Below are 14,577 nucleotides of genomic sequence, written 5' to 3' on the forward strand. Positions count from 1 at the left end.
CGTCAGAATTCCGCATCGCCATCCACCGTCATGTGATGCTGTCCATTTTTTCTTGTCGATCCTCTCTAACCACTGAAACGCCTCGAGGGACTGACTCTTTATCTCCTCCATAATGCGATTGAATTTTCTGATCTGATATTCAGAGCCAGCTCTCCAACAAAGATCCTTCAACACAATATTTTTGTATTTACTGTTGAAATTGGAACACACATGCCGCAATGTCAACTGGTTCAGTTGAACGTCATGATATTGGGATGGATATAGCTGGTCCTTCTACAGTATATCCACCTCAAGATTATTACGTACCTCAACCGCCTCAAGATTATTATATGCCTCAACCATCTCAAGGTGATTGGTTTCAATCGACTCCATATATGTCAAATCAAACACAAGATTTTTCTCTTGACCTTGGTCTTGGTTTTAATCAACCATATACACAAGGATATAATATTTCACCAATTCCATTTCCATCATTTGGTGCATATCATGACAATGTGGAGTCAAGTTCTGAAACATCAAGTCGGTTTGTTGGTGAAGAAAATGAGGCGCAAAATGAGCCAGTTCAAAATGTGGGCGAGGAAATTAGAAGACCTCGACGTCAACGCCACAGACGACATTGTGGAACGGGTGGACATTTTTTATATTTGTAATTATATACATTTAATGTAATTTTTTACAATTGTACAAAATAAATAACTATTACATTTGTACCCTTAATTGTAATTTTTTAAGTTAATGCAATGTTAATTTTATTAATTTTGGATTTTAGTATATTGTTAAAATTAATTATATATAAATTAAATTATATAATAATAATTTAAACGAAAAAAAAAAAAGCAGAATTCCCAAGTCGGGAAACAAAATCCCGACTTCAAGTCGGGATCCTGGATCCCGACTTGAAGTCGGGATTTTGTTTCCCGACTTGGGGAATTTTGCATTTTTTGCCATTAATTTAATGACGAGTCGCGATTTGAAATCGCGACTCGTCATGTTTGTGTTATTATTTTAAAAAAAATTATAATAAAATATATTTTTTTTATAATAAAAAAATAATTAACTCCAATAATTTAATTAGTGACACATCAAAAGTAACAACACAATATAAAGACACACTACAAAAAATTTAACTATTCCCTACATTATAATAGCTACCATTTAAAATCCATAAACAATTAGTACTATTCACCACAGCTAAATATATATGGATGTAAAAACTGTTGGAATTGGACGCTAGATGTTCTACAATAATTGAATTTTTGTTCTATAAGTTTTGTGAGAATTGTGAGCATTTTCAGTTTGATCAATACAATTTTTGATGAATTACTTCATTTCGGTTAAAAAAAATTGTTTCTTAATTTTTTTTTATATAATGAGATCAACAAGCTTAATTAATAATTTAGTAAATTTTAATACTTCTTTTAAAATAATATTTAATATAACACATATAAATTTTTTATGCTCTATTTAATATCTATTTGTAATCTGTTATATTTTTTTAAATTGAAAAGTCCCTAACAATTAATTTATAATTTTTTATATTTATTTATGAGTTTTATATTTATATCAAGATATATAGTGTGCAATCTATTTTATTACTTATAAATTTATGTTAAAATTTAACGATTACCATAAATTAATCTAAAGATCAAAATAATAATAATAATAATAATAATAATGATGATGATGATGATGATGGTGGCAGTGGTGGTTGAATAATTTTAATTATTATTTTATTATATTTAATGAGATAAATTATAATTTTATACTTTGGTTTAAAAAATTCGTCTCTTAAATTTTTTTTTTGTATATAATAAGATCAACAACTTTTATAAAATAACTTATAGTTTTTTTTATTAATATTAATAGTTATACAAAATTATATGCAAGTATTTTGATATTTTGATGTATATATATTTCTAAACTTTAACGAATTATATTTTAACTAAACTAATTAGTAATTTATATTTATAACAATAAATTAAAATATTGTACCATATGTTTAATATTTTTTATTAAAAAATATAAAATCGAAAAATTTTAAATCTCACCAACAATTTTATTAAAAAAATATACATTCTCTCTCATTCTCACAACTCTAAATTTTAAAACCCCAATTTCTTCTCACTCTTCTCATTTCTCTAAATTCTAAAATCCAAATTTCTTTCCCACTCTTCTCATTTCTTTCTAAATTCTTCCCACTCTTTTCTTTTCCCCAGTTCCCAGATCTAAACTCACCTAACATTCTGCCTGAGTCCACCACCAATCCACTCCTCTCCTTCCGGCGAGTCGACTGAACCTTGACCCACCACCTATCGTTGCTTCTCCGACGACATCCCGTCTTTTTCGCGATTTTTCATCAGACTTCTGCTCCTTTTTTCTTCGTCGTTCGTCAGCCATTCACTGGCGCACAACCATTCACGTTGGGGTGTACGATGGGATCGAACTCGACCTAACAAAAAAATTTGGCAAGTGGGGAAAGTATCCTTATTAATTAATGGGAAGCCCATATTTTCAATTCAAAGCATCCTTATGATATTTTATTATCTATAGTAAAGAGGTATACTTCATCACAAGATAAACGATCTTTGTTTATTCATTAATTAATTGTGGTCGTACACAATTTCTACTCGTATCTAAAAGAATCTCGGTATAAAATGATAAAAAAAAAATTTTGTGAAAAGAATAAATTATAATAAATGTGAAGAAGTAAGGTGAGAGGGAAACATGGAGTCGCGGGTCATTAAAAGAAAAAACTTTATAATTATGAAATTATTAAAATTATTAATTTAACCAAATTTTTTTAAAGAAAAGAAATAAAATAAAGAATAAATTTGGATATTCAAATATTGATAGGACAAAAAAAATTCTTTTATATTAATATAGATGTAGAAAGCTAATAATTCTCAAGTCAATTAGAAAGCGTATTGTTTGGTATAGCTAGCCATATTGAAAACAGCAATGAGACTTAAAATTTTATCAACAAGGAGGAGATATATCCGAGGCATCATACGTAATAATATAACTTGAATCTGACTCGACCGTATGATAAATGTGCTATATATGTTGTGTGATTGAAGGCTTCCATTAGCAGAGCGAGATTGAGAGTAAATAATCCTAGAAGCAGTAGGATCACTCGCCCCCCAAAAAATGGATCAGTACTATACTGCTATCATTTCAGCACTGGTAATGTGCATTATCTGGTGCATAAAAATCTCCCTCAACCCTGCAAGAGGAACTCCTCCCTTGCCACCAGGCCCCCGGGGCTTGCCCATCCTCGGGTACTTGCCATTTCTGGGCAACAATTTACTCCATCAGTTTGCAGATTTGGCACAGCGATATGGTCCAATCTACAAGCTCTACCTTGGGAACAGATTGTGTGTCGTGATCAACTCACCAACCCTCGTTAAAGAAGTGGTTCGCGATCAGGACTCGATTTTCGCTAACCGCGACGCCAACATTGCAGCACTAGCGGCATCCTACGGTGGAAAGGACATATCATTTTCGCCACTCAATTCCGATTGGCGGACCATGCGGAAAATCTTGGTCCGGGAGGTGTTAAGTAACAACAGTCTCCAGGGGTCGTACAATCTTCGGAAGGAAGAGGTCAGAAAGGCCATCAACCGTGTCTACAAAGATGCCGGAAAGCCTGTCCACTTCGGTGAGCTATCGTTTCGAACTGAACTTAATGTCATAATGAACTTGCTGTGGGGCGGCATAGTCGAAGGGGAAGAGTGCGAAAGAGTTGGGGAAAAGGTCCGGGAAGTTATCACGAAGCTTGTGGATCTGCTGGGAAAGCCAAATATTGCCGATTTTTTTCCAGTCCTTGCCCGGTTTGACATTCAAGGAGTGAAGAAAGAAATGAAGGGTTATGTACAATCTATGGAGAGGATTTACGACGACGTTATTGCTAGATGTAGAAAGATGTCATCTGGAGAAATCAAGAGAGAAGGCAAGAAGGATTTCCTTCAAGTCCTGTTAGAGTTACAAGAGAAAGAAGATCCTGAGATGCCAATCAGTCTCAGACAAATCAAGGCCATATTGATGGTAAGCTTTGTTTTATTCTTGCTTTACTTTCAACAAAATCAGCAGAATTACTTCCCCTCCCTTTTTTTCAATTATCAAAATTTATCTTTCAAATTTACAGTCACCTACTTTGCTTGTAGGGTGGTGGGAAAATGATATTGTTCGTCCTTTAATTTGTGGTAGTAGATATTATAACTGTTATTTTGAAATACATTTTGACATGATTTGATCGTTTAAAAAAAATAACCAATAAGAAAAGGAGATCATAACGTTATTTATCAAGTTTCATTCCTATTGTGTTCAATTACCTGATCCAATATGGAACGGGTTTTGGAACGGCCAGTTGATCCGTACCAAATACCACCTTTTTTTCTTGTGAAAGTTTAGGTAATAATTCGTCATATTTTTTACTGTAAAAAGATTACCTATTAAATTTTTATTTTTAATTAAACTAATATGTACTATTTATAAAAGCGTTATAAAAAATTTAAAGTAAAATATGTCAAGAAATAACAACTTATATGATACTAATAGTATCATGCCCATTTAGTAATTTCCCTATAAAAGACCTTATTACGGCAAACCCCCTAAGATCTTATAAGCTTTATCATATTATTTTATCCAAACACGTTAGGAGCATATTTTTTTTATAAGCTCCTAAAACATCTTATAAGATGTTCTAAAAAAGTATAGCCGGCCAAACACCCTCTAAGTTATTAAAGTCAGAATTTGTTCATCAACTATTTTTGTGTGACAGGATGTTGTAGGAGGTGGGACTGATACTTCGGCAACAACGATTGAGTGGGTAATGACTGATCTTTTGAATAATCCAAAAGCCATGGAAAAGGTACAAAAAGAATTATGGGAAGTGGTGGGATTGAACAACATAGTTGAAGAGTCCCATACTCCTAAATTGAAGTATCTGGACGCAGTTGTTAAAGAAACAATGCGTTTACATCCACCCGTACCCCTCTTGGTCCCAAGGTCTCCAAACAAAACTTCCGTAATCGGGGGATACACTGTCCCAAAAGGAACCAGAGTCTTCATAAACGTTGGGTGGATCCAAAGGGATCCTTCTATTTGGGATAGTCCTTCTGAATTTAAGCCCGAGAGGTTTCTACACGACAATGAAAAATGTGATTTCAGTGGTAATAATTTTCATTATCTCCCTTTTGGATCAGGGAGAAGGATTTGTCCTGGCCTGCCCCTTGCCGAGAAAATGCTGATGCATTTACTAGCTTCACTTCTACATTCATTTGAATGGAAGCTACCAGATGGGGAAACAGTCAATATGTCGGGCACGTTTGGAATTGTCCTGAGGAAATCTACAACACTGCTTGCTATACCCTCGCCCAGGTTATCTGAACCAAATCTGTATGCATAATTTCATATTGTGTTAGAGTTTATAGCATTGTTCAATAAACCCAGAAGTTGCCGTTGCTATAAGATCATTGGATTTTGTGTCTCGTACACATCTCTTAGTGTTGGCATTTGAGTTCCCAAAAACTTTAATTTACATTTGGTTTGTAATTGGATTCAAGTCACAATGCTGAATGACTAATGCTAAATGAATTTACTGTATTTATATTGATGTGAAAGATTCATCATTGTAATGAATTTTAAGCATTTATTACCTATGAATTTACAACTGCAGGGATTCAACATAATTAAGAACAATAATGCGAACTGTTGTGTCAACTTTTTTCTTGACAAATTGTAATATTGGTCTCTACACTTTCAAAATTTTGTTTTGGTACCAAATGTTTAAAAAAATAGCAAAGTTAGTCCCAAAAGTAAATTTTCCTTAATTTTTAACACAGCCAGCACATGTAATTTCACACTTGGGTGTTAACCCAGCGGACAATATTGCACTTTTAGTCCATTTGAGGTCTTCTTATATAGTCCCAAAATTTCAAGCTCAAAATCTTAAACATTGTGCGTTGATTGTACTCTTTAAAATATTCTGTTAAAAAGGTAATGAAATTGGAATATGCATTGCATATGTCACTGTCAGTTCATTACAATATAATTGAGTGAAAATATGCATGACTATTGAGTTCAAATAATAATAAAAGTTTTATTTTAAATTATATCAATTTATTTAATAGTTAACTAAGAACGGCCTATTTATATATTAAATATTAATATACATTTAGATTATGCAATGCATTTACTGATTATACATATATAGACACACGGATATATTTATGTATAATTTTATAATATACTTAATCACTTTCCCGGCAAATCTTTCTCATAGGAATTTAATTTTGTTTAATATTTACCACTCCTATTCTAAAGAATTAATTGTTTATTTATTATAGTGAACGGACAGATGTATACCATGGTGTTTGTCTTTGAAGGAATCTATGAAAGAGGACAAAAAATGCATAAATTTTGAATTTGGAACAAAATAATGTTGAGTTCGTAAAATTTGAGACTACATATGAAGACTCTTATTAAATGGGACTAAAAGTAAGATTTTACCCAATTGGATTAACAACAACATAAGAAATTAATGAAAATTCAATTTTAAGACAAACTTTGCAATCTCTCTAGAATTTGATATCGAAAAGTATGGGACTATTTTTCCAAACCCTCACAATTTTAATTATTAAACTAGTCAAAAAAACTACAAGTTTGTGTATACATAATTTAAAATTTTATTATATTTATATTGTTAAATGTGATAGAAGAACGATAAAATGAATAATTGGTTGAAGCAAATAAAAAAATTTAAATTTAAATGTACATAGATAGAATATAACTAGGAGAATGTTTGCTAAACTTTTCTAAAATGTAGTATATTCCAACATCTTATAAGATGTTGAACTTATTTAAAATTAAACTTTTAAAGTGTTTGAATAAAATAAGATAGTGAAGTTTATAAAATATTTTCACATCTGATAAAATATTTTAACAGCTTATAAAATGTTGGATCTTACTTAGAAATAAGCTCCTAAAGTGTTTTAGATAAAACAACATACTAAAGCTTATAAGATGTTTTTCGATCTTATAAAATACACTACCAAAAAATAAATAAAAAAATAAAGTTTATAACAACTTTTTTGTTATGGCCATATGGTCGTTTCAATACACAGCCTTTGTAACAGTTTTATAACGGAATGGACGTGATGACATCATTGATGGGGTAGTAAAAATGAAATAATTTTGTAACGACCAGAACCGTTACAATAGCTGTTATAAAATTTGTGTGCCTAAAACTGTCACAATTTGTAGGCCGTTACTAATTTGCTATGGCTATTTATTTTTGTAATGGCTTTTTGGTGAAATAAGGAGTCGTTACAATGGCATGGCAAAAATCGTTGGAAAACTTACGAAAGACGGTGTTACAAAAATCGTGATATTAGAGATGGTTTTTTGTAATGGCCGTTACAAAATAACGGCTATAATTTCTAATGGCTAGTTTCAACGACTATCTTAAGCGCTCAAAGGCCATTACAAAAGCCGCCATAAAAAAATTTATATATTTATTTCATTTCATTTGTTGTAGAAATTCTTACTATCCTCACACACTCTCAACACTCTGATTTTCGTGCATATACATTTGATTAGCTTGGAGATTATTACTCGAATTTTGGACCACCATAGTTGGGGGATATTAAGGTGGACAACCATATTTCTAAGAGATTATATGATTGAATATCCCTATGGGCTAATAAAATATTGCCCCCAGCTCACACCGTACCGAGAGATTACTCAATCACACAGAAGTTGATAACGGAATTGGGTTTACCCGTTAAGAAGATTAATACATGTAAGAATGGCTGCATGTTGAACTGGAAGAACAAAGTCAGCTTGGAGCACTACAAGTTTTGTGGAGAAGCTAGGTACAAGCTGATCGAGGGCGAGACGACGCTGCAAGAAATCCCCGTATGTTGTGCTTAGATACCCGCAATATGTTACATGTTGGGCAATGGCATAACCACTTATGCCCTTGCTGCGTAAAACAAGATAAGCCCTTGCTCCAGACAAAAATTTGAGTCACTTAAAATAAACCCGAACCAAACCAGGACAAGAAAAAACGAAAAAAAATTTACAAGAAAATGTAAAAATTAAAAAATATAAAAAGTTGAGAATAAGAGTGTCGATCGAAAACAACAAAAACCAACAGTCAGCAAATCAGGAAAGCCAACTAGCAATGACATGGTCGACAAGCCATTATGACCAACAGCTGAAAAAGGACACGATAATGTCGAACGCAATGACATCATCCAAAAGAGAAAAGATGATGACGAACGCAATGATGTCATCAAAAATAAATTTGGAGTCTGAATTTGAAGTCCCAGGACGCCTATAAATAAGGGAGCAATGAAGCAGATGGGATCATCAGAAATCTTCTCCAACTCTTCAAAGTATAATATCTCGAATTCAGAATCTTTGTATTTTCAAATTTCTTAGTTTATGGGGGTTAACCAAGTGAGTTAAGTCCTCTATCATATGAGAGGATAAACAGTTATCTCCTCCAACAGAGAAAATGATATCTATGTAATATTTTATATTTCTTTAATGTTGTACAAAATTCTATTAAGTCCCTAATTGAAATCTTTTCTACGCCATAAGGTAGGAAACAAAATAGATTATGCTGTTTGTTGCTGAAGGAGTCAAGTACCTGCGGACTAACCGCTGCGGTAGTGATGTTGGAGCAAGTCCATAAAGTCGAGAACTTGAAATACTTGGGAACAAGGCGGTCGAGTAATGGTACGAATTTGTGAGGGTTTAATTTATTTTGGGAGCATGTTGGGCCTAACTTAGAGCATGTAGTGGACTATGTTTAATTTTTTGCTAGAAGGGCAAAATGGTTATAAAATGGATTGATGGACCAAAATCACGAACATTTGGAAGATGCCAAACCAAAATTGTCACCACGAATGTTAGAGGACCAAATTTGCCAACCCCTATAAATACAGGACGAAAATTGCAATATTGCCAAATAATTATAATTACTAAAGCTTTGAAATTCATTGACAAAAAGAATTCTTGTCATTGAATATATATAATTAGCGATTATTAAAATTATCATTAAATTTTTTTGTCTTTAATTTTTTATTTTCATGTAGTGAGTGTAGATTTAAAATATTATTTTAATTTACTTTTCAGGAAAAAATTAATAAGTACTTAAATTAATCTATCGCAAGCACCCATACGGCGTCAGAAACTTCTCCGCATATTTAATTTGTGAAAGTCAACCACAAATCATATCTCAAAATTAAGTATAGTTTTCTTTATCAACCACTTGTCCTTGTAGACGATCTAACTGCACATGCACATCCAACTTAAACATTATTGACTTCCGAAGTCTAATTATATTTGTTTTTAGTAGAAAGGATAAATTATTATTAATTAAAATAAATGAATTACATTTACTTCAGTCGAATATGAATATTCGATAAAGAATATTACAATAATCATATATTAATCAATAATATCAAATAAATTAAATTTTATTAACATATACTATTATAAAATAAATACACACTATACGGTGGAAATAATATTCTATACATATAGCGGAGTTCAAACCTAAATCTCTAACATCATTGGGTCTTATTATTCTTTTGGTAGTGTAAATTAACCAAATTGCAAATATAACTTTAATTATCGACAGTTCTCTTAAATTTGATCTTAAATTGGTGTGGATTTGTATGACCTACCTGACTTACATTTGGTTACAACCTGGTCATAACCATCCGTTGCAAAAGTCAAGTAGGTCATAAGAAAAAAAAAATTAGTAAGATAAATATAATTATCTATAACTTTCTTAAATTTAATTTTTTGGAGGGTAAAATGTTTATATTAAATTTGATTTTATCACTTTAGTCCCTTAAGTTTATAAAATATCAGTATTAATCATTTTTTAGATTGAAAAATAATTTTTTGTGTTTTTTTTATACTGAATATGATGTAATTATCTTATATAAATAACTAAAACTTTGTACTCTCGTGAACATAATAAAAGGGATAATTATACTCACTTGCTCTGAGGTTTGGTGTAATTACACGTAGAGTTCTGTGGTTTGAAAAATTATATCTAGCAACCCTAAGGTTTACTTTCATCTAACAAATAAGTCATTTTGTTAGTCAAAATTCATTAGATTTGTTGATATTAACAAAAAAACACTTAATGAAAATTGATATTTACGATTGATTTACTTATTACTGGCTTGTTACAAGTCAAACAATTTTTCTGACTAAACTATATTTATAACGGTGAATATATACCTCAGCACATATATTAACACGTGAAGACATATGAGGGTAATTTGATCATAAAAAGATTAACTTGACCTGCAATAAATCAGTAATAAGTCAATAAGCGCTAAATATAAATCTTTTATTCGATTCTTTTGTTAATAATCACCATCACAAATTAATGCCAAGATGGATACTTGGATATGTATATTTTGAAATACATCCTTTTATCAACATAAATACTTGAAAAAGATACCACCATAATTGAATTTAAACTTCAAATTATTGGTTCGATTGATAAAAATTATAAGTATTCTTGTCACTTGCAGAAGAATGACACATTTGATTTTGTGTGTGCGTTTGTTCATAAACCGATCCAATCATATGATCTCAATTAAGGCATTGTTTGAATTATTTTTTTTTTTTCAATCATCAATTGAAAGTTCAATGAAAGGAATAGGAGACGTGTTTTTTTTTTTTTTTTTTGCACTTATTATTAATCTTTTATTATCCTATGATTTGAAGTTAATTTCTATTTTTATTATCCCAACCGCTTTTCAATTTATCTAGTTCGTTACAAACTTAATTCTTTTTATTTTTCTTTGTGAAAAATAAAAAATAAAAGTGACTATTTATTTTAAATTTGAATTATTTATTACTATGTTTACAAGAGTTCAAAATTTTCATAATTCACATAAGATAATTACATCATATTCAACATACAAAAATATAAAAAACCTAGTTACTTTTCATGCCTAAAGAAAGAATACATTTGATTATTTTACAAACCTAAGGATTAAAGTGAGATAAAGCATGCGAAAATAGCACGAGTCCTATGGATCTGGACTGTCTCTCAAAGCTTGGGCCTAAACGATTGTAAATCCAAAAAAGGAGGACTTGCAAAAAAATATGTTAGCCACTCCGACGCTCAAGTTAGTACTAGATTTGAAATGAAAATAAAGCAGAAAAGTAAATAAATATAGTTCTACGTTGAGATATGATGATTAAATTTCAAGAAAAATGCATGAATTCATAAAAGAATGCTTGATAGAGTGCTTATAGAGTTCGAGCGTCGTCCCCTGCCTGGGGGACCAAACCTATATATATATGGGAGTGACCAGTTTGCTGGGGGTTTATCTCACTCCCTTGATTTTCGTAGGTTATCCATATCCACGGCTGAATGTGTATGGTAAAAGACTCCTTCAGTCCCGAGAAACCCTTCACCCGTAGTAAGTCATAGCTGCCAAGGAGTCACAGTGGTCAACAAGTCCTTACTTACTTGATCTTTCTAGGCTGATGTCGTCTGAGGTGGCAGCTAACTGGCAGATCAATTAGGCACCACAAGGTGAGGGGCTGCCATTGGTGTGGTTTCTTTGGGCTAGAAATCTTGCTAGGCTACAACTTCGGCCCATGTTCGGCGGTGCCATGGGCCTCCATCCTTTTGCTTGGACTTCTTAGTCTCTGGGCTGGTATATTTGAGTTTCGGGCTGGGCCGTTTTAGGTGCCACTAGTTTTAATTATTAAACTAGTAAAAAAGACCACATACGAAGACTCTTATTAAATGGGACTAAAGTAAGATTTTACCTAATTGGATTAACAACAGCATAAGAAATTAATGAAAATTCAATTTTTAGACAAACTTTCCAATTTTTCTAGAATTTGGTATCGATAAGTGTGGGACTATTTCTCCTAGCCGTCACACTTTAAATTATTAAACTAGTAAAAAAAACTACACGCCTGTGTATGCATAATTTAAAATTTTATTATATTTGTATTATTAAATGTGATAGAAGAACGATACAATGAAAAATTGATTGCAATAAAACAATTAGATTTAAATGTACACGGATAGAATATAAATAAGAGGACGTTTGCTAATCTTTTCTAAAAATATCGTATAAGTTCCAACCTCTTATAAGATATTAAAATTTATAAGATATTTTCACATCTTATAAAATATTTTAGGAGCTTAAAAAATATTGGATCTTATTCAAAAATAAGCTCCTAAAACGTTTAGATAAAACAAGATATTAAAGCTTACAAGATATTTTCACATCTTATAAAATACACTATAAAGAAAAACAAGATTTGCAACAGTTTTTTTTGTAATAACCTTATGGCCGTTCGAATACACACAGCCTATGTGACATTTTTGTAAAGGATTAGACGTGCTGACGACATTGAAAGGGTAATGAAAATTAAATAATTTTGCAACATCAAGAACTGTTACAATAGCCGTTATAAAATTTGTGTGCCTAAAACCATTAAAAGTTGTAGGTTGTTACTAATTTTCTATGATTTTGGTAATGGCTAGTTATTTTTTTAATGGTTTTTTGATGAAATAAGAAGCCGTTACAATGACTGTAACAAAAACCATTGGAAAACATACAAAAACCGTAACAATAGAGGCCGTTCTTTTGTAATGACAATTACAAAATCTGTTACAAAGTAATGACTAAATTTTTTAACAGCTAGTTTTCAACGGTTATCTTAAGTGCTCCACAACCGCAGAGCTCCGACCTACATGATCGGGTGTGGCTCCCGAGCACTACATCAGAAGCATCGATCCCAACTAGCCTGATTATCCAACGCCCAAGCCACCAACTGATCCCTCGGCACTCAACGGGTACGACGACGAATACGCAGTTGCGGGATAAAATAATTTAGATTAGGATTATTTTTTTTGTATTTTGTATGAATACAATTTTGTATATAAATTATTCTTTTTGTTAGATTATGTGTTTTTTATAAATTCATTTAGTCAATTTTATAGAAATAAATATTAAATTATATTTAATAAAATTAAATAAAATAAATATTAAAAATATATTAAATAAATAATAATTCTTGTAACTGCATTTGTAACGGCTTTTGTAATATATACCAAGAACAGATAAAATCGTCAGGCCGTTACAAAGACTGTGTCAAAAATAGTTATCAATTTCAAAAGTGACCATTTAAAAAATTGCTACAAAAGCAGTTACAAATGCAATGGGAAAAACAGATAGAATATAATTCAAAACTGTTACAATGAATATTACAAAAATCATTTCAAATATCGAGCACAACCATACCTAAATGTATTACAAATAAGCCGGCTCGATTTTGAGCTCGAGCTCGAGTTTAATTGTGTCTGTTCACCAGCTCGCAAGCTTTTCTTATTTTTAATTTTTTTTTGTATTTTTTGATATATATTTTTATTTGTGAATTTTTTATATATTTAATTTTATATTTAATATTTGATTAATTTTATAATCAAAATTGACCATATATTATAATTATTAATCAATATCATATATTTTATTTTGGATAATAATCAATTATGGTACTTTTATTTATACATTTAACCTTTATTCAAAAATAAATTTAATCAATAATTTAGTAAATTATTATATTTTATTAACTTAAATTATTATTTAATATGACATATATAAACTTTATGTTATATTTAATATATATTTGTATTACGTTATACTTTTTTTAAATTGACAAACAATACACATATGATTTTTTTTATCTATTTTTGAGTTTTATATTTATATCAGGATACATACTATGCATTATGAAATCTATTTTATTATTTATAAATCTATGTTAAAATTTAGTAATTCCTATGAATTAATCTAAAAATAATGATAATGATAGTAATAGTTATGGTTGTACAATTTTAATTATTTAAATTATTACTTTGTTATATATATATATAATGAGATCAAAAAATTTAATCAACAATTACGGTATTTTAAAATTTGGGCACCCCATTCAACCAAATTTAAATATATATAAGACCGTGTCCATTAGATCATATCGAACGATTTGATTTAAAATCATATGGCCTAATTCTACGATACACCTATTTGAATTATTATTCTTATATTCCAAGTACGATATCTTGACATCCGTATATCCAATAAGTCTAAAACTTTACCAAGTGTATGTAAGTCTGATCATATCTAACGGTCTGATTTGAATTTTGATAGTCCGATTAACACATGTTGTTCAACAATGTAAGATGATAGTTACATCAATGTAATACTAATGTTTATAAATATATAATCTACTGCAGATTGTGAACATATATTGATCTCAACTATAAAATATTTTTATGTATTTCAATTGCATTATTGCAGATAATTGATACTTTTCTATAACTTTAAACTGTTTAGTATGATTTTTCTTTATACATTTTACTAATTATATTACTACTAAACTAATCAGTAGTTTATATTTATACAATTAATTAGAATTTCATACTATATTTTGGTATATTTATGTAAAAAATTGGTATATTTTATTACTTATAAATTTATGTAAAAAATTGGTGACACTCACAATATTATA

General features: G+C 30.4%; 1 protein-coding gene across 1 annotated transcript; it reads left to right on the top strand.

Annotated features, from left to right (window-relative positions):
- Positions 1-3,018: 3,018 nt before the first annotated feature.
- LOC105156334 (ferruginol synthase) lies at positions 3,019-5,604 on the top strand. Its single transcript, XM_011072429.3, has 2 exons — positions 3,019-4,044; positions 4,781-5,604. The coding sequence occupies exons 1-2, from the start codon at positions 3,148-3,150 to the stop codon at positions 5,405-5,407; spliced, it is 1,524 nt and encodes a 507-aa protein (XP_011070731.1). The 5' UTR covers positions 3,019-3,147; the 3' UTR covers positions 5,408-5,604.
- Positions 5,605-14,577: the final 8,973 nt, after the last annotated feature.

Source organism: Sesamum indicum, linkage group LG1 (genome assembly GCF_026168435.1).
Source record: "Sesamum indicum cultivar Baizhima isolate 11 linkage group LG1, ASM2616843v1, whole genome shotgun sequence".
NCBI classification, from domain to species: Eukaryota; Viridiplantae; Streptophyta; class Magnoliopsida; order Lamiales; family Pedaliaceae; genus Sesamum; species Sesamum indicum.

Coding starts and splice junctions, on each gene's coding strand:
- LOC105156334 (XM_011072429.3), top strand. CDS start 3,148: ATGGATCAGTACTATACTGCTATCATTTCAGCACTGGTAATGTGCATT. Junction 4,045..4,780: donor AAATCAAGGCCATATTGATG/GTAAGCTTTGTT, acceptor TTTGTGTGACAG/GATGTTGTAGGAGGTGGGAC.